At 31.1% G+C, this 21,773-nt stretch overlaps 1 protein-coding gene across 1 annotated transcript; it reads left to right on the forward strand.

Annotated features, from left to right (window-relative positions):
- Window positions 1-6,328: 6,328 nt before the first annotated feature.
- On the forward strand, window positions 6,329-11,412 carry LOC113765914. The gene is made up of 9 exons (XM_027310157.1): window positions 6,329-7,392; window positions 7,702-8,084; window positions 8,697-8,905; window positions 8,993-9,088; window positions 9,161-9,320; window positions 9,486-9,625; window positions 9,779-9,933; window positions 10,094-10,144; window positions 11,344-11,412. Exons 1-9 carry the CDS (start codon window positions 6,694-6,696, stop codon window positions 11,410-11,412), a joined length of 1,962 nt encoding a protein of 653 aa, XP_027165958.1. The 5' UTR covers window positions 6,329-6,693.
- Window positions 11,413-21,773: the final 10,361 nt, after the last annotated feature.

Consider the following 21,773-nt stretch of genomic DNA (forward strand, 5'->3'; position numbering starts at 1 on the left):
ACACTCAATCAAACTGTTCAAAGAATTTTCCCTCCAAAATGTTACTGGCAACCAGATGATCCTTCCAAAAATTTGGATTACTACGAATTAATTCTTACAGATACTCAATCTGTAGAAATTTACCCTATTCCAGATAGAAAAAATCCAAATATTATTAGTCATTCAAGATGCATCATAATGAAAGTTTGTTCTCCCAATGAATGGACTTCTCTTTATTCCAAAAAATCCTTTTCAGTCAATTTCATTCCAGACGGATTCACATATCAAGATTACAAAATGGCATGGTATCGTGCTTTCCTTTTTAGACCATTCAATCATTCCTGGTTCTTCACTTTCAAAGAAAATTGTAGCAGAGAATTTCCAATTTGGTTCAATCACTGTGGAAATGGTTTGGACCACAATCAGAAATACTACCTCCAAATGTGCTCATGGGATTTCAAACCTATCTAAAAAGAGCAAAGGGGGAAGAGTATACAAGACCAATTTTATTTCATATGGAGTTCAAAGTTCCATGGATATTTTGCTGGAGTTTCAAAATTCATCAAGAATTAGAAAAATCACTTCCAATGTCTCTAGTCAGAGAATTCAAAATTAAATGGTGGACAGGATTCAATCAGGAATTCGGAGATCAAGCAAACGTGATAAGATTTCTAACAACTGGAGAAAAGCTCAAATGGACAAAAGATTCAACCACTACTTCAACAACTTTGTCACCCACTCCAACGATAATGCCACCTAATCCAACTACTATTCTACCTAATCCAACCACTCCAAAGAAAAAAGATAAAGAAAAAGTTACTAGTATGGCATCCGAGGCATTTTCAAATGACTTTCTGATGAAAAAGATGATGAAGAATCCCGAGATGCTCAAAGAATACTTGGACTATCTACAAAAGCAAGATAAGGATGACAAAAGCGACAAAATAGAGGAGTCAGCAGGCTCATCTGAATCAACTTTTGATCCGTTTGGGGGACCATGCGGACAAGACCCAAATGACTTTTAAGTCACTCAAAGGTGCTGGCAATTTCAAAAGAAAAAAGCAATCATTCAAAGCTGTCGGCCACTTCTCAACAAAAAGCAAATGAAATTCAAATGAAGATGGAATGAAGATTGAAATAAAGACCCGAGCCTCCATAAATAGATTCAAAAAACAGAAAGAAAGATATCGGCAGAAAAAACCCGTTAGCAATCTTAGAGAAAAATCTCTTGTACTACTTTCAATCTTTCCTACATACTCTCAACTACTCATACTAAGTTTTCAAAATTCTTGTACAAGTTTGTCAAAAGGTTGAATAAAGAATCAAAGAGCAAGACTTCCGTGTGCAACTCAAAAGCTTTCATTGTAAGTCCTTATAATTTCTGAATATTGCAAGTTTCAATGTTCCATACTATTCAATAGATTAAAGAAAGATCCTAAACCATGGACTAATGAACATACCCAAAAGATAAAATATCTAAAGGAAAAAATAGAATCATTACCATGCTTATGTTTACCTCATCCTAAAGCATTCATGATAGTTGAAACAGATGCATCAGAATTAGGATATGGTGGAATATTAAAACAAAGAATGGATAATTCAAAAGAAGAATTAGTTAGATTTCATTCAGGAACATGGTCTGATCCTCAAAAGAATTATTCAACCATTAAAAAAGAAATTTTATCCATAGTTCTGTGTATATCAAAATTCCAAGATGATTTATATAATAAAAATTTTTTAATCAGAATAGATTGTAAATCAGCAAAAGAAATTTTACAAAAAGATGTTCAAAATATAGTTTCAAAACAAATATTTGCTAGATGGCAAGCAATTCTTTCGGTATTTGATTTCGAAATAGAATTTATCAAAGGAGAAAATAATTCTCTTCCTGGCTTCTTGACTAGAGAATTTTTACAGGGAAATGGAACGTGAAACTCACACAGAATACATTCGAAGATTACGAGCTGAAAGAGATAACCCTATTCTTCAAAAAAGAGATGCAAATATTTCCCATAGACCATTTACCTATTATATTAAAACCCCCGAAAAAACCATTCAACCAATTCCTTATTCTCAAATTCGAAACCATGATACAGTTCATATTAAACACAGCTTTTGGGCTGCAACCACACCAAAAGAACAAGCCTTTCTTCTAAAAAGGCAGATCAATTCGAATATCATATTCAAAAATGTGTTAGAAAAAGCCAATCATCCTCCAGAAGACATTCAGCCAATTATAAATCAAATTCAACAGCTTAAAGAACAGCTTAACAGAATTATTTGTTAATTTTGCAGGATCATGGATTCAAAAGCAGGCACTTCCAGGCCAAAGACTCCTCAGGATTATGAGATGAGTCTTACTCCTGTTTCTCAAAATAGATTTCAAATTCTACAAGACTTTCCAGCTTTGACTTATAGTCAAGCTGCTCGTACTCCAACTTTTCCTCCTATAAGATCTCTTCAACAGATTCCAAGCCCCATTGAAAAATCCAAAGAAAATACTTATTTCACTAAACCAATCACTCAACATATCACGTTGACCAGATTTCAAGAAACACCATTATATACTACACTCAATCAAACTGTTCAAAGAATTTTCCCTCCAAAATGTTACTGGCAACCAGATGATCCTTCCAAAAATTTGGATTACTACGAATTAATTCTTACAGATACTCAATCTGTAGAAATTTACCCTATTCCAGATAGAAAAAATCCAAATATTATTAGTCATTCAAGATGCATCATAATGAAAGTTTGTTCTCCCAATGAATGGACTTCTCTTTATTCCAAAAAATCCTTTTCAGTCAATTTCATTCCAGACGGATTCACATATCAAGATTACAAAATGGCATGGTATCGTGCTTTCCTTTTTAGACCATTCAATCATTCCTGGTTCTTCACTTTCAAAGAAAATTGTAGCAGAGAATTTCCAATTTGGTTCAATCACTGGTGGAAATGGTTTGGACCACAATCAGAAATACTACCTCCAAATGTGCTCATGGGATTTCAAACCTATCTAAAAAGAGCAAAGGGGGAAGAGTATACAAGACCAATTTTATTTCATATGGAGTTCAAAGTTCCATGGATATTTTGCTGGAGTTTCAAAATTCATCAAGAATTAGAAAAATCACTTCCAATGTCTCTAGTCAGAGAATTCAAAATTAAATGGTGGACAGGATTCAATCAGGAATTCGGAGATCAAGCAAACGTGATAAGATTTTTAACAACTGGAGAAAAGCTCAAATGGACAGAAGATTCAACCACTACTTCAACAACTTTGTCACCCACTCCAACGATAATGCCACCTAATCCAACTACTATTCTACCTAATCCAACCACTCCAAAGAAAAAAGATAAAGAAAAAGTTACTAGTATGGCATCCGAGGCATTTTCAAATGACTTTCTGATGAAAAAGATGATGAAGAATCCCGAGATGCTCAAAGAATACTTGGACTATCTACAAAAGCAAGATAAGGATGACAAAAGCGACAAAATAGAGGAGTCAGCAGGCTCATCTGAATCAACTTTTGATCCGTTTGGGGGACCATGCGGACAAGACCCAAATGACTTTTAAGTCACTCAAAGGTGCTGGCAATTTCAAAAGAAAAAAGCAATCATTCAAAGCTGTCGGCCACTTCTCAACAAAAAGCAAATGAAATTCAAATGAAGATGGAATGAAGATTGAAATAAAGACCCGAGCCTCCATAAATAGATTCAAAAAACAGAAAGAAAGATATCGGCAGAAAAAACCCGTTAGCAATCTTAGAGAAAAATCTCTTGTACTACTTTCAATCTTTCCTACATACTCTCAACTACTCATACTAAGTTTTCAAAATTCTTGTACAAGTTTGTCAAAAGGTTGAATAAAGAATCAAAGAGCAAGACTTCCGTGTGCAACTCAAAAGCTTTCATTGTAAGTCCTTATAATTTCTGAATATTGCAAGTTTCAATGTTCCATACTATTCAATAGATTAAAGAAAGATCCTAAACCATGGACTAATGAACATACCCAAAAGATAAAATATCTAAAGGAAAAAATAGAATCATTACCATGCTTATGTTTACCTCATCCTAAAGCATTCATGATAGTTGAAACAGATGCATCAGAATTAGGATATGGTGGAATATTAAAACAAAGAATGGATAATTCAAAAGAAGAATTAGTTAGATTTCATTCAGGAACATGGTCTGATCCTCAAAAGAATTATTCAACCATTAAAAAAGAAATTTTATCCATAGTTCTGTGTATATCAAAATTCCAAGATGATTTATATAATAAAAATTTTTTAATCAGAATAGATTGTAAATCAGCAAAAGAAATTTTACAAAAAGATGTTCAAAATATAGTTTCAAAACAAATATTTGCTAGATGGCAAGCAATTCTTTCGGTATTTGATTTCGAAATAGAATTTATCAAAGGAGAAAATAATTCTCTTCCTGGCTTCTTGACTAGAGAATTTTTACAGGGAAATGGAACGTGAAACTCACACAGAATACATTCGAAGATTACGAGCTGAAAGAGATAACCCTATTCTTCAAAAAAGAGATGCAAATATTTCCCATAGACCATTTACCTATTATATTAAAACCCCCGAAAAAACCATTCAACCAATTCCTTATTCTCAAATTCGAAACCATGATACAGTTCATATTAAACACAGCTTTTGGGCTGCAACCACACCAAAAGAACAAGCCTTTCTTCTAAAAAGGCAGATCAATTCGAATATCATATTCAAAAATGTGTTAGAAAAAGCCAATCATCCTCCAGAAGACATTCAGCCAATTATAAATCAAATTCAACAGCTTAAAGAACAGCTTAACAGAATTATTTGTTAATTTTGCAGGATCATGGATTCAAAAGCAGGCACTTCCAGGCCAAAGACTCCTCAGGATTATGAGATGAGTCTTACTCCTGTTTCTCAAAATAGATTTCAAATTCTACAAGACTTTCCAGCTTTGACTTATAGTCAAGCTGCTCGTACTCCAACTTTTCCTCCTATAAGATCTCTTCAACAGATTCCAAGCCCCATTGAAAAATCCAAAGAAAATACTTATTTCACTAAACCAATCACTCAACATATCACGTTGACCAGATTTCATATCACTCAATATCTATAAATGTATTATAAATGCATAAATGCATATTTATATAAAAATATAAAATTTATAATTTATAATTTATACATTTATATAATATTCATTTATAATAATATACATCTATACATTTGTAAATATAAATGGATTATAAATGCATAAATGTATATTTATATAAAAATATAAAAATTATAATATTCTAAAAATACTCAAAAATATGTTTCAAAAATACCTCTAAAAATAATCCAAAAAAATCTACAGTAAAAGTTTTTCATATAGTTTTTGAAAAACAACCCCAAAAACAACTAATCCAAACGGACTTGTTTTTCAGATTCAAAATGGTACAGTGGTGTTTTTGAAAAACAAACCCAAAAATAGCTAATCCAAACGGAGCCAATATGTATCTGGTTGTTTAAGAGTTGCTAATGCTAGTTTATATGCGTTTTCTGGAGTGGTTGTGAATTGAAATGGTGGTTCAAAATTCATGTAGATGTATGCAAATGTCAGCCTCCCAAATATGCAATCAATTATATCAGAACTATATTTTTATGAGTATTTGGTACTTGAGAGAGGTTAAAGGAATTATACCTTCCTTGCTTTTAATCCAAAGTTTCCTTCTGATGCTATAAGAGTTAGAATCTTGTTCTTGGAGGTTTGCCGCACCAGATCTTCCCCTAACGCCTTGACGCCCTTTTGGCTGAACGGCTTAAATGGATACTACACTGTTTTTTGGACTTTTAAGACTCAAAAACAGGGTATCTCTCTCAAAATTTTCGGTTATTTGAATTAAATTTAGGGTTGGTTGCACTAATTTCTACTCTCTGTTTCCCTTTCCTCTTTATGCTAAGAATTGATAAGTATGAAAAATTTGAAGTATGAAAGATTTTTTTTTTTGGATGCTCTGTTACTTACTAGATATGATCGCATCGTACTCAACATTGGTTTGAGACTGATGCTTATATAGACCTGTAGTGCGGATTTCAAATCCGGACTTATACTTTGTTGAAAATATGTGATTATAGAAAGATTTGCTATTGTAAATATTAGGAAAGATTAGATTAGATTTGTTTTGATTATAGTATCAGATATTAATTAGGTAATAAATTGATTTAGGCTAGCATGATTTTAGTATCTAAATTAGGTTACACTTGTGTATATATATATATTTGTACATTGTGTAGTCCAAAGATATGAAAAAGAGTATTTTCTCTCCCTTTTTCTTAGTTTTCATGGTATCAGAGTTTTAGGCTCTGTTATTAGTTTGTTTTTTGACGTGACCCTATTGAGTCACTTTTAGTTTTTTATTGTGTGAATTATAATGGCAGATATGAAAGGTAGTAGTAGAGAGATGAGAACAGTAATTTCTGATGTTATTCCTACAACATCAAAGATTACTGAACACAAACTGGGTGGAAAATTTTTTTGGATTGGAGTAAAACTATTTGGATATATCTGCGCAGCATTGATAGAGATGATCATCTCACTGATGACCCACCCGTTGATGGGGAAGAAAAGAAGGTTTGGCTAAGGGAAGATGCAAAATTATTTTTGCAGATCCGAAATTCTATTGATAATGAGATAGTCAATCTCATCAATCATTGTGAGTTTGTTAAAGATCTTATGGATTATTTGACATTTTTGTATTCTTGTAAGGGTAATTTAAATCATATATATGATATTTGCAAGGAATTTTACCGTCCAGAAAAACAGCAGAGATCCCTTACAGAATATTTTATGGATTTTAAACGTGTGTATGAGGAATTGAATTCTCTCCTTCCTTTTAGGACTGATGTAAAAACTCAACAGTCTCAACGGGAACAAATGGCTGTAATGAGTTTTCTTGCAGGATTACCAGTTGAGTTTGATGCTGCTCGAACACAAATTCTCTCTAGCCCAGAGATTGTTTCCTTCCATGATACTTTCACACGAGTGTTGAGAACCGAGGGATCTTTGTCTACTTCCAATGTTACCGGTGCTCTCGTGAGTCGAAGTGGAGTTGGTCGAGGAAATAATGGTAGAAACAGTGGCAAAAATGGGACTGGTGGGGTTGTTGGTCTGGACAATACAACTCAAATCAACGAGTCTGTTAGCACTGTAAGAAACCATGCCATACCATACGTACGTGTTGGGACCTTCATGGTAGACCTCAACAGCAACCCCCGTTTGCAAATTTCGCAACCCAGGAAAACAATTATGTGCCTTCTGACAAATTCATACTCATCTCTGCTGATGAGTTTGCCCGCTTTACCGAGTTCCAGGCCTCACAAAAATCTGCTAACCCATCTTCTAGTACCAATCCTCCTTCTATTGATTACTCAGGTAAACCTACTACATGCCTTGTGTCATCTTCTAACAAATGGGTCATCGATTCCGGTACGACAGATCATGACCGATAATAAAGGTATCCTCTCCTCTTTTAATCCTAACAAAGGCCATCCGAATGTTACTTTGGCTGATGGGTCATGTGCTTCAGTTGTGGGTTCTGGTGTAGCAATTCCTATGTCATCTATCTCCTTATATTCAGTCTTATGTTTACCTAATTTTTCTTTTAATCTACTCTCAGTCAGTAAAATTACAAAAGCTCTCAAGTGCTCTGTCTCATTCTTTTCTGAATATTGTGTTTTTCAGGATCTTATGACGGGGAAGATTATTGGTAAAGGACGTGAGTCTGGCGGCCTGTATACACTTGAAACCCGTTCATCGAAAGTGCAGAAACCTGTTGCATGTTCTTCTACCTTGACTCCTCTTGAAATTCACTGTCGTTTGGGTCATCCATCTTTACCCACATTGAAGAAGTTGTGTCCAAGTTTTCAGAATTTATCCCATTTAAATTGTGAGTCATGCCAATTTGCCAAGCATCATCGTTTGCCATACTTGTCTAGAGTCAATAAACGGGCTACATCATCTTTTGAATTAGTGCACTTTGATATTTGGGGCCCTTGTCCAATAGTATCTAAATCTGGTTTTAAGTATTTTGTCACTTTTGTTGATGACTACTCTCGTGTTACTTGGTTATATTTAATGAGAAGTCGTTCAGATTTATTTAGTATCTTTTGTTCCTTTTGTACTGAAATAAAAACACAATTCAATGTGTCTGTCCGCATTTTGCGAAGTGATAATGCAAAAGAGTACTTTTTAAAATCCTTTAATTCGTATATGTTAGAAAATGGAATCCTTCACCAATCTTCATGTCCTGACACACCACCACAAAATGGTATTGCTAAAAGGAAAAATAGGCACTTATTAGAAGTTGCTAGAGCCCTTCTATTTCATATGAAGGTTCCTAAGCAATTTTGGGCAGATGCTGTTTCAACAGCTTATTTTTTAATTAATTGCATGCCATCTTCTATGCTTGCTGGTGAGATTCTTTATTCAATTTTGTTTCCAACCCAATCTTTATTCCACATTGAGCCACGTATATTTGGGTGTATTTATTTTGTTCGTGACACCCGTTCTTAAGTATCTAAATTAGATCTCAAATCTCTCAAGTGTGTGTTTTTGGGTTATTCACGTCTTCAAAAAGGGTATAGATGTTATTCTCCAAGTTTATATCGTTATTTAGTCTCTGCTGATGTTACATTTTTTGAGACACATCTATTTTTTTTTGAGTCTAATGTCTATAGTAGTCAGGGGGAGGAAGATAATATTCTAGTCTACACTGTTACAACTACTGGTCCTACCAGACCACCGATCACTCAAGTGTATTCTCGTTGTCCTCAACACATAGACTCACATCCTCCACCATCTTCTCTGTCTACAGATTCGAGTCCTGATCCATCGCTTCCTCAGTCTCTAGATTCCAGTCTTGATTTGCCTATTGCTTTAAGGAAAGGTAAAAGACAGTGCACTTATCCAGTTTCATCATTAGCTTCATATGACCATTTGTCTCTCTTCTTGCGTTGTTTTACTGTTTCTTTAGATTCAACATCTCTTCCTCAACGCTTATCTAAGGCTTTGGAACATCCTGATTGGCGGGCTGCTATGGAGGAAGAAATGATGGCTCTAGATAATAATGGTACCTGAGACTTGGTTCATCTACCAACAGGTAAGAAACCTATTGGTTGTAAATGGGTGTTTGTTGTTAAAGTCAATCATGATGGCTCTGTTGCTCGCCTCAAAGCTCGTCTTGTTGCAAAAGGGTATGCTCAGACATATGGGGTGGATTACTCAGACACGTTTTCTCCAGTAGCAAAACTTATCTCTGCTCGATTATTTATTTCCCTTGCTGCTACTAATAATTGGCCCTTGTACTAGTTAGATGTTAAGAATGCATTCCTTTATGGGGATTTGCAAGAGGAAGTTTATATGGAGTAACCACTTGAATTTGTTGCTCAGGGGGAGTTTGGTAAGGTTTGTAGACTCCGGAAGTCATTATATGGTTTAAAACAGAGTCCTCGTGCTTGATTTGGGAGATTCAGTGAGGTGGTTGAAGAGTTTGGCATGAAGAAGTGTAATACTGATCATTCTGTCTTTTATCAACAATCTGAAGTTGGTATTATCCTATTAGTGGTTTATGTTGATGATATTGTTATTACTGGTAGTAATAATACAGGTATTATAGCCTTTAAAAATTTTCTTCAATCGCGCTTCCAAACAAAAGATTTGGGTATGTTGAAATACTTTTTAGACATTGAGATTACAAGATGTAAATAAGGTATCTTCTTATGCCAAAGGAAATATGTCCTTGATCCTTTGAAAGCAACAGGAAAGCTAGGTGCTAAGCTATGTAGTGCACCAATAATTCCCAACATGCAACTTACAGCAGATGGTGGGGAGTTAGTCTCAGATCCTGAAATGTACCGGAGGTTAGTCGGAAAATTGTATTATCTTACTGTGACTCGTCTGGACATTGCATATTCGGTTAGTATTGTAAGTCAATTTATGTCCTCACAAAAAATCACCCATTGGGCAGTTTTAGAGCAAATCTTATGTTATCTTAAAGGAGCTCCGGGACGTGGTATACTATATGGTAATCATGGTCATTCTCATGTTAAATGCTTCTCAAATACGGATTGGGCAGGTTCTAAAATTGATCAAAGATCTACAATTGGATATTGTGTCTTCGTTGGAGGTAATTTGGTATCGTGGAAAAGTAAGAAACAAAATGTAATATCTCGTTCTAGTGTAGAGTCTGAATACCGGTCTATAGCACAATCCACTTGTGAGCTTATATGAATACACTAATTATTGTGTGAGGTGAAAATCAATAATTCACTTCCAATGAAGTTATGGTGTGACAATCAAGTTGCCCTTCATATAGCATCAAATTCAGTTTTTTATGAGAGAGCAAAGCATATCGAAATTGATTGCCACTTTGTTCGTGAAAAAATTTAGCAAAATTTGATCTCAACCAGTCATGTGAGAACTGGAGAGTAGTTAGTTGATATTTTCACTAAATCTCTAAATGGTCCAAGAATTGATTATATTTGTGGCAAGATGGGCATGATTAACATCTATACTCCATGTTGAGGGGGAGTGTTGAAGATATGTGATTATAGAAAGATTTGCTATTGTAAATATTAGAAAAGATTAGATTTGATTTGTTTTGACTATAGTATCAGATATTAATTAGATAATAGATTGATTTAGACTAACATGATTTTAGGATCTAAATTAGGTTATACTTGTGTATATATATATTTGTACATTGTGTAGTCCAAAGATATGAAGAAGAGTATTTTCTCTCCCTTTTTCTTAGTTTTCATACTTTCTAAATATTTGTACGAATTTCAACTTAGGTGGAATCTGAATTTTTTTTTCTAAAAATGAGGTCGACATATGGCCAAAAAAATATTCTAATTTTTAGTCAGCTGATTGATATGTACAGCTTCTTTTTCGGATTTCAAAATGGTGGAATTCATAAAGTGCTTTCCAGTTGGTTGTCTTCTATCTTGGTGGTCGACAAGGTTTAGTGTCTAGATCTTACTATCCTTTCATTATATTTTCTATGTTGTGAAATTCTTCTGGGGTCATGCTGTTGAAATAATGTGATGTATCCCAAAAGTCTTCCATTTCTTCTTGTTCTTGTCCTAGTGCTATAACTAATGGTTCTATATCCAGATTTCTTTGGTCTTCTCCCATATAATCATCAAGATGTTTTTGGAATAACTCTGGATAAGTGGTATGGATTGTAAAATCTTTTTTTAAGTTAAATCTATATGGAACATAAATTTTTTGAATTCTGTTTCCTGAGACCAGCTGCATGTCACTCCATTCTGCTTTGAAGTGTCTGTATGCTAATTGTACTGCTTCTCTGAGTTGTTCTTCTAGCGAGAGTGGACATTCTTCGATTTGAGTGTCTGGTATTATTTCAAAAACTGGTCTAATATTGCTAATTGAGATTTTAATCCGATGGATTGCTGGTTCTAAATCAAATAACCCTACCCATTCTGATGATGCTGATCTAATTTGTACTTTTACCCAATCGCCATAATCTAACATTCTTCTGACAAAATATTTTAAATGTGTCCCCATTCTAAAAGTGTCATCAGGTCTCATGAAATAAATGTTTTCAAAAAATTCACAATCCATAAGAAATTGTGGGGTTAACACTACCCTTTCTCCATTGACATTTATTCTAGGGGTTTTAGAATATCTATGCATGATAATTGAGGCTTTAAGAAGAAAATAATCAAGAGTATATACACAATGGTTATTGATTTTGGTATGTTGGCAGGATTGATTTGTAATATCTGGACAATGTTTTGTTGGGTTAATAAAATAACTGCAGGAAATTTTTAAGTTTCTATTTGAGGCTTCTGTTGGGTTAAGTGCTAGGTTTCTGAGGTAATTTTTTACTGCTACTAACTTTGCAAAGTGCTGATTTTGTACTTTGTGGCTAATAATTTCTATTATGGGTAAAGGAAGGAATTCTAACATTTGATGGGTTTTGAAGAATAGTTTGGGTTTCAAATATTCAAAAGGCCTTTCAGAGGTGGGTTTTTCTTTGATAGAAACTTCTTTTATTGGGCCGGACGAAGAACTGACCATTTGTGATATTGTATAAGACAATTTTCCTTGTAACTCTCCAATTTCAGAGATTTGTGCAATTATAGTGTCACTTTGTGGCCCTGATATTTTGCATATTTCTTTAAGTTATCCTATCAAAGATTGGACCTTTTTTTTTAAAGATTTATTTTCTTCTTCTAAATTTCTACATTTAAAATTTAAACTTCTAATTGCTTCTCCATAATTTTATAATGTCTGCGAAATTGAATGCTATGAGTATTATCATATGTTACTGAATCAGAATAACTTCTACCGCTTGTATTGCTACTAGGGGCTTCTGTACTAGTTTGTACTGGCACCCTCATACTATCGATGCTAGCTTTACTATCTATATGAAAACAGATGCCAATGTGTTTTCTAGCAAATTCTAAGACTTCATGAACGTTATGAAAAGCTTTCCATAAAGGATTTTGAAAATTTTAATTTGTTCAACAATTATAATCCACTTGGAATAAATTTCAGGTATTTTTTCTTGGACTACTACATAATATGAAAAACTTTGTTTTGGAAGATTATTGAAATTAAATGCTAAAACATTTAAATTTTTAATTCTATAAAAATTACTTCTACTGTTCCAGAGGTTATCTAGGATATCCTGTCGGATTTCTTCTAAATTACCTTCTTCACAACTGTAAAAAATGTAAATTGGATCTTTTGGGGTACTTGTTAAGTTCCCATTGACCAATCTGTATTCTGGGTAACTGTTGTGCCATCTTCTAAAAGATCAAGAGAATTGTTAAGTAAGCGAGATAAAAAATCTGCTAAATTATTATTTTTTTCCTTTAATGTGTTCAAAAACTACTTTATATCCATGACCTATGATGCTATCTACAAAATTTAACCATCTGCGAGTAGAACTTCTTTTTTCATTATGCTTGTTAAAAAACTTTTTTATTGCCTCACAGTCTGTTCTAATAGTAATTTTTGATTTGTTAAGAATAAAGAGTCTGAAATTATGTAGACTATATTTAACTGCTAACAATTCATCATCTATGCTATTTCTATTACCTTTTTCTTTGTATTTACCACTAGCATATCTACAAATTTGTTTGCTACTATTGTTACTATATTTATTGGGTTTTGCAAAAAGAACTACTCTCCATCCTGTACTACTATCATCATCACATTCTATTATTAAATAATCTGTAACTAGAAGTAATTTTAAATATGTTAATTTTCTTACTGTTTGTTTAATTTTTCGAACTAATTTTATATCTTCTTTATTAAAAATCTTTTGTCCTTTTAAAGATGTTTTGTTATATAATGGTGCTACTAAATTGTTTGAATTTTTAATAAAAGGTCTGGCGTAATTTAATAATCCTAAAAATTGTTGTAATTTCTTTGTTTCTTCTATTTTATTTGGAAATTCTACCCTATTTCTGTTTCTAAAAATTCTATATTTCTTCTAAAAAATTGTGCCTTTTTATTACTAATTATTATTCCATGTTTAATAAATTCTGCGAAAACTAATTTTAAGTGTCCTACATGTTCTTCTTTATTTCTTGAGAATACTAAAATATCGTCTGTGTATACTATGACAAAATCTTTATATTTGCTAAAAATATTATCTATTTTTCTTTGAAATATTGACGATGCATTTTTTAATCCAAAAGGTATTACTAACCATTCAAAATGTCCTAAGGACATGTAAAAGCTGTCCATTCTATACTATCTATATGCATCTTAACTTGTCAAAATCCTGATTTACAATCAAATTTACTTAAAATATATCGATACTGAATTTTATTTATTAGCTCATTTTTATCTGGTATGTCATAACTATCTTCATTAGCATTATCATTTAACCTTTTATAATTAATTACCATTCTACTTTTTCCTCGGACTATTTTACTTTGTTTTCTAATTATAAATGCTGCACTTCTATATGGACTGATACTTCTTCTAATTATTTCTAATTTATTCAGATCTTCTATATGCATTTCAAATTCTTTTATATCTTCATTACTAGTTTCTATTTTTGCTGTACTAATTTTTAAATTTGGATTTAAAATTTCCAACTTACATTCGGTCTTATCTCTGTCCCAATGAATTGTTGGGTTTTCTCCAAAAATTTCTAGTTTTTCTAACTCACTTATTAATTGATCTATATCTTTATGTTTTGTTTCTAACATATTATAATTTTTTTTCATTTTCTAAGAGATCCAGACTAATTTCTATTTCATCAAATTCTTCTGTACTTTCTAAATGATTTTCTATCATTTCTATAGTTTCTATGTGATTACACTTGCAATTTTCTATGCTTTTGCAATTACATTCTTTTATTTTTTTATGTGCTATTCCCATAATTTTTTCTATATTTTTATCATCTCCTAAGATTTTTAATGCTTTTTTCCCTTCTTTTTCTGAAAAACTATTAGGGAATCCCTTCTTTCACACTTCGGATGTAATGAATGTATTATATGGTAAGGTATGATCTCTTAAAAATGTAATCCTATCCTTGTAAGAATCATGCCATGATATGCTTGTAATAAGAATGCTAAACCTAAAATCATTTGGTATGGAAAATTTCTAACATATATTTCTTCTACTAGATAAGGTGCTGTGCAATGGTTGTTGTTAATTTTAAATTGTAAAATGCTATTGTGAATCGTAGTGTCATAAGTATATGTGTTACCATCCATCTGTCTTGCTGTTCTAACATTATATGCTTTTTCATAATATTTTTCTGGTATTAGTTCTTGTTGAATTACTATATTGCTGGCTCTTGTATCTACTACTGCTAAAACTTCTGTTTCAAAATTTTCTATTATTATTTTAGTTCTTATTTCTATGAAAGTTACTGTTGGCATTCCTGCCTGTAGTAATTCAAAATCATAATTATGTTTTATTAATTCTATATCTGGGAGAATTTCTATATCTATATTTTCTATAGATACTTCTTTTTCTACTAATATTGATTTTCCTTTATCTAATTTTTCTATTTTTGCTCTAATTGTTATACTTTATTTTCTAAGATTCTTATTCTTCTTTCTAGATAATGTTCTAAAGATGTAGTTTCTTTAGCTTTATCTTTTTTAATGGTTTCTATTAAAACATATATTTGTGCTAATTTATCTAAGTAAAATTTACATCCTTTTATATAACATAATTGGCATTGGAATCTTAATTCTATTGCTGGGTAGTTATTGCAATTATAACAAGTTCTACTATAGTTACCTTTTCTATGTTTCCATTTATGAATACATTCTACTTCTACTAGTTCTAAGTTTTCTAATTTTTTAAAATCTTCTTTCATATCTTCTAAGTATATGTTCTCTATGATGGTTTTATTTTCTGATTTTTCTAAAATTTCATCTATGAATCTTATATCTTCTTGTTCTACAAAATTTGTTAAATCTAAATATTCTGATACTATATTATAAATGCTTTCTGTTTCTAGTATATTATCATCTATTTCTATTAAGTCTTCTAAAAATAATTCTACTAAATGAACTTCCCTGGTAAATGAATTATGTTTATTTGGACAATTAGTTGCTAAATGATTGGGTTGTTTGCAAATAAAACAAGATAACCTATTTCCATAAGTTCGTTCTGGTCTATATCTCCTAACATGATGTTCTTTTTTAAGAAATGGTTTTCTAGCTTTGCTTTTTCTAAGATAATATTGTTTTCTAGGATACTTTTTATAATTTTTATAAGGTTTTCTATGTTTTCTTTTTTCTTTATCTCTTTCTCTAAACCACTGTGGTGTGTATATTTCTAAACAAAAACTATATTCTCCTTTTAGTTGTCTTTGTATTTTTATAAATGTACATTCTTCTACTAACCTATTAATTATAAATCTGACTGCTGTACTTACATTTTTTAATGTTGGTTCCATAGGTGTTGCTTTATATAAAGTATATATTTTTTTTCCTAAATCATCTGATAATTTTGCAAATAATTTTTCTATAATTCCTTTATCATAAAAACATCCTGCTAAACAGTTATAATACAAGAAATCTTGTGAAAATGGTTTAATATATTTCCAATTTCTAATTGATAATTATTCTAGTTTTTGACAGATTCTATTTGTGTTATTACTCCCCCTCTATTTGGACTTGTTGCTAAAAGAATTTCTTCTACTCTATTAACAAAATTCATAGGATTAACTCCATATGCCTAGTTTTGTTGTAATCTATCTGGGAATTTTTGTTTAAATGCTTCCCATGCTGCTCTTGCTACTCCTCCTAAGAATGTTTCTAAGTACGTATACATTTCTGTTACACTATGGTCAAATCTTTTTTGTATATAATTTCTAACTACTCTTGCTTTCCAACTACTTATTACGTCTTCTATCATTTGTGGATCATAAGATGTTAACATTAAAATTTTTCCTTCATCTACTGAATTTTCTTTTATTTCTAATTCTAATGGTTTTCTCTTATCTCTAGAGTTATATTTTTCTTCTGGTTCTCGGTATTCATTATAAATTATTCTGGGTGGTTGTCCTGATTCGTATATTTCCTGCTTGACTAGGATCAGTCTACATATCTGTTGGTTGATTGCTTCCACTGCTTTAATTCTCTATTTGATGTTATACTAGATGTTTCTATATTATCTTCTGAATTTTCTTCTTCTTTTTTAACTCTAATATTTCCTATATTATCATAATATAAAATTTCATCTAATGCTATTTGTCCTTCTAATTCTAAGTTTCTTTCTTAAGTCGAACTATTCTTTTTTTGTTAAAATCATATTTAATTCTGTTGGGTATATAATTCTATGTTCCAATTCCAATTCTACTAATTCTTCTTCTACCAAATTAATTTCCATAAGATCTAATTCTATATCTGATCTATCTAATTCTTCATTATCTGTTCCCAAAGATGTTGATTCATAATTACAAAATCTAAGACTTGTTTTTCCTTGACCATTTTTATATATTATGCTATTTCTAGGTATTATTGGGTTATTTTCTTATATGAATTTGCTAATTTCCCATTCTTCTCCTGCCAAGTTTTCTGAATTGACTTCTATTGGCTTTATTAATTTTATTCCTTTACTGGCCATAGCTTCTACTATTGGTTTAATTTCTACCTTATATCTGGTCTTACTACTATTTGTTAATCTTCTTATAAATTCTATACTGATTGTTAAATTATCTCCTTGAAAGTTTTCGTACCCTTTAGTTTGTATTCCTGTTTCTAAATTTTTAATATCTTCTAGGATTATCATAAAATCTGGACTGCAATAAAATATACCTTCATTTTGGTTCATGTCTACTTCTATACTAGCTATTAATGCATCTTCTACTTTTTTATGCCTTTTATCTAATACTGCTAATAGTACCTTTTTCCCCAATCCTTTTCTTGTTAAACCTTTTATTCCTATGACTATTAATCCTATATGCATATATGTATATTGTCTTTTAATTTGATTTATGCTTTACTGTGTTATTATTCTAAGATTTACCGGATTTATTAATGCACTTTCTAGTTCTTCTCTACTTTGTGTAAATAATCCTGTATTACTTCTAAGAAATCCTACTGAGTATAAAATTCTTGGATTTAATAATTTTATTTCATTATTTCAATATATTTCTAAATTTCTATCTATATCTATTGCTTCTTCTAAGTGCATGCTTCTATTTCTTCTTAACTATCTTCCTATATTTAATATATTAGTTCCTACTTGTGTATTTTTATTAACTGTTCGACTGGGTCCTGTGAATAACCTTCTACTTGTCATTTTAAAATTTTTGTGGTTTAGGATTTACTGAGAATACGTTACTAAGATGTGGCTTATTTTCTTTCTTTGTTACTGGTAACCTTTTAAACTGATCTGTGATTTCTTCTAAATCCTTTTCAAATTTATCTATTTGTAAGATTCTAACTTTTTCTGTTACTGTATCTATTTTCTTATGTAATGATGCCAATAAAGCTATTATCACGTTATTTTGTTTAGGATATGTTTTATCTGATGTACTGGTTCCTAAATAGTCTGTTAAGCCTAATGTTTCCTAGTGATAATATTTTAATTCTTCTAATATTTTTATATATTCTGGATAAAAAGCATATTGTGAAGGAAGTGGTTTGTTATTACTACTACTCATATATTAACTTAAAATTATTTTTTCTATTTTATGTAATAATACTTCTACTTGATTATAAGATTGTTTTAACTCTACAAATTTTTGCCTAATTTCTTCTAATACTTCTTCGGTTGTTTTTCCTAAATTAACTTTATGTTCTATTTTTAATTCTTTTAATTCTTCTAAATATTTAATTATTTTAATTATTTTATTATTTTGATCCTTTACATAGTCCTGATTTTCTACTAGAGTTTTTAATATTTTATTTTTATTTTTGAATGATTTTAATAAATTTTCTGTTATTCTAGAGTTACTTTCTTTATGTTTTTCGAAAGATTCTCCTAAAGATATTATCAAGTCAACAAGATTGTTATAATTTTTATTTTCTTTACTATGTAAATTATGCTTGTATGTGTTGCTTAAAGTAACAAGTATGTGATTATCTAAAGTTATTATATTCCTAGATTTATTTTTAATTTTTAAACCTAAATATTCTAATTTTTTTTATCTATTGCTAGACTTATTTTATGGATCAGACTTATCAGAAAGGCAAGCTCTGATACCAACTTTTTTGAGGATGGATCCCCAGAATGGCCAGGCTATAAGGCCCCGGTTAAAGACCTGTTTACTAGATATCCTAGTATGCTTTGTTTAATCAGATATACTAAGAGAATAGTTTATGCTTTTCTTTTTAATCTTTAATCTTATTTTTCTATCAGAGTCTAGAATTTCCTTAGTTCTTAATTCTGAATATCTATGATATATTAAGTCTATCTTAGCTTGTCTAATATTTCTAAGGAATGATGCGGGATGGTGGTGTGCTACTTTTGATAATCTAGATTTTTCTATGTCTATGTATGCCAAACACTGATCTGGTGTTTTTAAATCTTCTAAAATTTTATCAAAATAATAATATATATCTAGTTGTCTAAGAGTTGCTAATGCTAGTCTATATGCGTTTTCTGGAGTGGTTGTGAATTGAAATGGTGGTTCAAAATTCATGTAGATGTATGCAAATGTCAGCCTCCCAAATATGCAATCAATTATATCAGAGCTATATTTTTATGAGTACTTGGTACTTGAGAGGGGTTAAAGAAATTATACCTTCCTTGCTTTTAACTCAAAGTTTCCTTCTGATACTATAAGAGTTAGAATCTTGTTCTTGGAGGTTTGCCTCACTAGATTTTCCCCTGACGCCTTGACGTCCTTTTGGCTGAACGGCTTAAATGGGTACTACACTGTCTTTTGGATTTTTAAGACTCCAAAACAGGGTATCTCTCTCAAAGTTTTCGATTATTTGAATTAAATCTAGGGATGGTTGCACTAATTTCTACTCTCTGTTTCCCTTTCCCTTTATGCTAAGAATTGATTAGTATGAAAGATTTTTTTTTATTGGATGCTTTGTTACTTACAAGATATGATCGCATCATACTCAACATTGGTTTGAGACTGATGCTTATATAGACCTGTAGTGCAGATTTCAAATCCGGACTTACACTTTCTAAATATTTGTGTGAATTTCAACTTAGGTGGAATCCGGACTTTTTCTAAAAATAAGGCCGACAGATGGCCAAAAAAATATTCTAATTTCTAGTTAGCTGATTGATATGTTCAGTTTCTTTTTCGGATTTCAAAATGGTGGAATCCGTAAAATGCTTTCCATCTGGTTGTCTTCTATCTTGGTGGTCGACAAGGTTTAGTGTCTGGGTCCCACTATCCTTCTATCATATTTTTTATATTGTGAAATTCTTCTGGGGTCATGCTGTAGAAATAATGTGCTGTGTCTCAAAAGTCTTCCATTTCTTCTTCTTCTTGTCCTGGTGCTATAACTAATGGTTCTATATCCAGATTTCTTCGGTCTTCTCCCATATAATCATCAAGATGTTTTTGGAATAACTTTGGATAAGTGGTCTAGATTGTAAAATCTTTTTCTAGATTAAATCTATATGGAACATAAATTTTTTGAATTCTGGTTTCTGAGACCAGCCGCATGTTACTCCATTCTGCTTAGAAGTGTCTGTATGCTAATTGTACTGCTTTTGTTTCTCTGAATTCTTCTAGCGATAGTGGACATTCTACGATTTGAGTGTTTGGTATTATTTCAAAAACTGATCTAATATTGTTAACTGAGATTTTAATCCGATGGATTGCTGGTTCTAAATCAAATAACCCTACCCATTCTGATGGTGCTGATCTAATTTGTATTTTTACCCTATTGTCATAATCTAACATTCTTCTGACAAAATATCCCAAATGTGTCTACATTCTAAAAGTGTCATCAGGTCTCATGAAATATATGTTTTCAAGAAACTTGCAATCCATAATTTAACAATCAGCATTAGTTTGGATCTCTTAAAAATTAGTTTGGAACTCTTAGAAAATGAAAAAAATTATAATATGTTAAAAACATGACATAGAGATATAGATCAATTAATAAGTGAGTTAGAAAAATTAGAAATTTTTGGAGAAAATCCAACAATTCATTGGGACAAAGATAAAACAGAATGTAAGTTGAAAATTTTAAATCCAAATTTAAAAATTAGTACAGCAAAAATAGAAGCTAGTAATGAAGATATAAAAGAATTTGAAATGCATATAGGAGATCTGAATAAGTTAAAAATAATTAAAAGAAGTATCAGTCCACATAGAAGTGCAGTATTTATAGTTAGAAAACGCAGTGAAATAGTTCGAGGAAAAAGTAGAATGGTAATTAATTATAGGGTTAATCACATTTTATCCCCTTAAAGAATACCCCATTTCTCAGTTTACCCCCTAACCTTTAATTTTGCGCACTTAACCCCCTTTAGGACAAAATTGCCCTTGCATTATTTTGACTTTTCATTTACCTTGTTTTCCTTTCTTTTATTTCTTTTTCTCTTTCTTCTTTATTTAATTCTTCCTCTTTCCCACAAAAATCTTCACCTTAATGATTGAAATTAAAAAAGAGAAATTACAGAGATCTATTTTCTTCGTAAATGATCAAAAAAATATTCAAACCACTTTCCTAAAATACAATTTTTTTATCCTTTCAATTCTTTTAATTTTGGGTTTTCCTCTTTCCTTTCTAGTTTCTCATTTTATTCTCAAGAAAATATCATAAGATGAAATTGTTTTCCTTTCTTTTATTTCTTTTTCTCTTTCTTCTCTCTATCATCCTTCCCAATAGAAAATTCGATTTCCACGAAAATTTTTGTTTTGAGTTTGTAATTGCATATTTCTGGGCGAAGGTTTAAAAGACATCAAAAACTAATTTTGATTTTTTGTATGATGCCACGTGTCACAAATTTCAATTGATAATTATTAATCATGTCACAATTTCATCTTAAGATATTTTCTTGAGAATAAAATGAGAAACTAGAAAGGAAAGAGGAAAACCCAAAATTAAAAGAATTGAAAGGCTAAAAAAAATTGTATTTTAGGAAAGTGATTTGAATTTTTTTTTAATCATTTAAGGAAAAGATAGATCTCTGCAATTCCTCTTTTTTAATTTCAATCATTAAGGTGAAGATTTTTGTGGGAAAGATGAAGAATTAAATAAAGAAGAAAGAGAAAAAGAAAGGAAAATAAGGAAAATAAGGTAAATGAAAAGTCAAAATAATGCAAGGGTAATTTTGTCCTAAAGGGGGTTAAGTGAACAAAATTAAAGGTTAGGGGGTAA

Source organism: Coffea eugenioides, chromosome 1 (genome assembly GCF_003713205.1).
Source record: "Coffea eugenioides isolate CCC68of chromosome 1, Ceug_1.0, whole genome shotgun sequence".
NCBI lineage: Eukaryota > Viridiplantae > Streptophyta > Magnoliopsida > Gentianales > Rubiaceae > Coffea > Coffea eugenioides.

Excerpts from the sequence above, each read along its gene's own strand:
- LOC113765914 (XM_027310157.1), top strand. The coding sequence starts at position 6,694 with ATGGATTATTTGACATTTTTGTATTCTTGTAAGGGTAATTTAAATCAT. Across the intron at positions 9,626-9,778 it reads TACTGGTAGTAATAATACAG|GAAAGCTAGGTGCTAAGCTA; the intron begins GTATTATAGCCT and ends TGAAAGCAACAG. Across the intron at positions 9,934-10,093 it reads GTCTGGACATTGCATATTCG|GTTCTAAAATTGATCAAAGA; the intron begins GTTAGTATTGTA and ends CGGATTGGGCAG.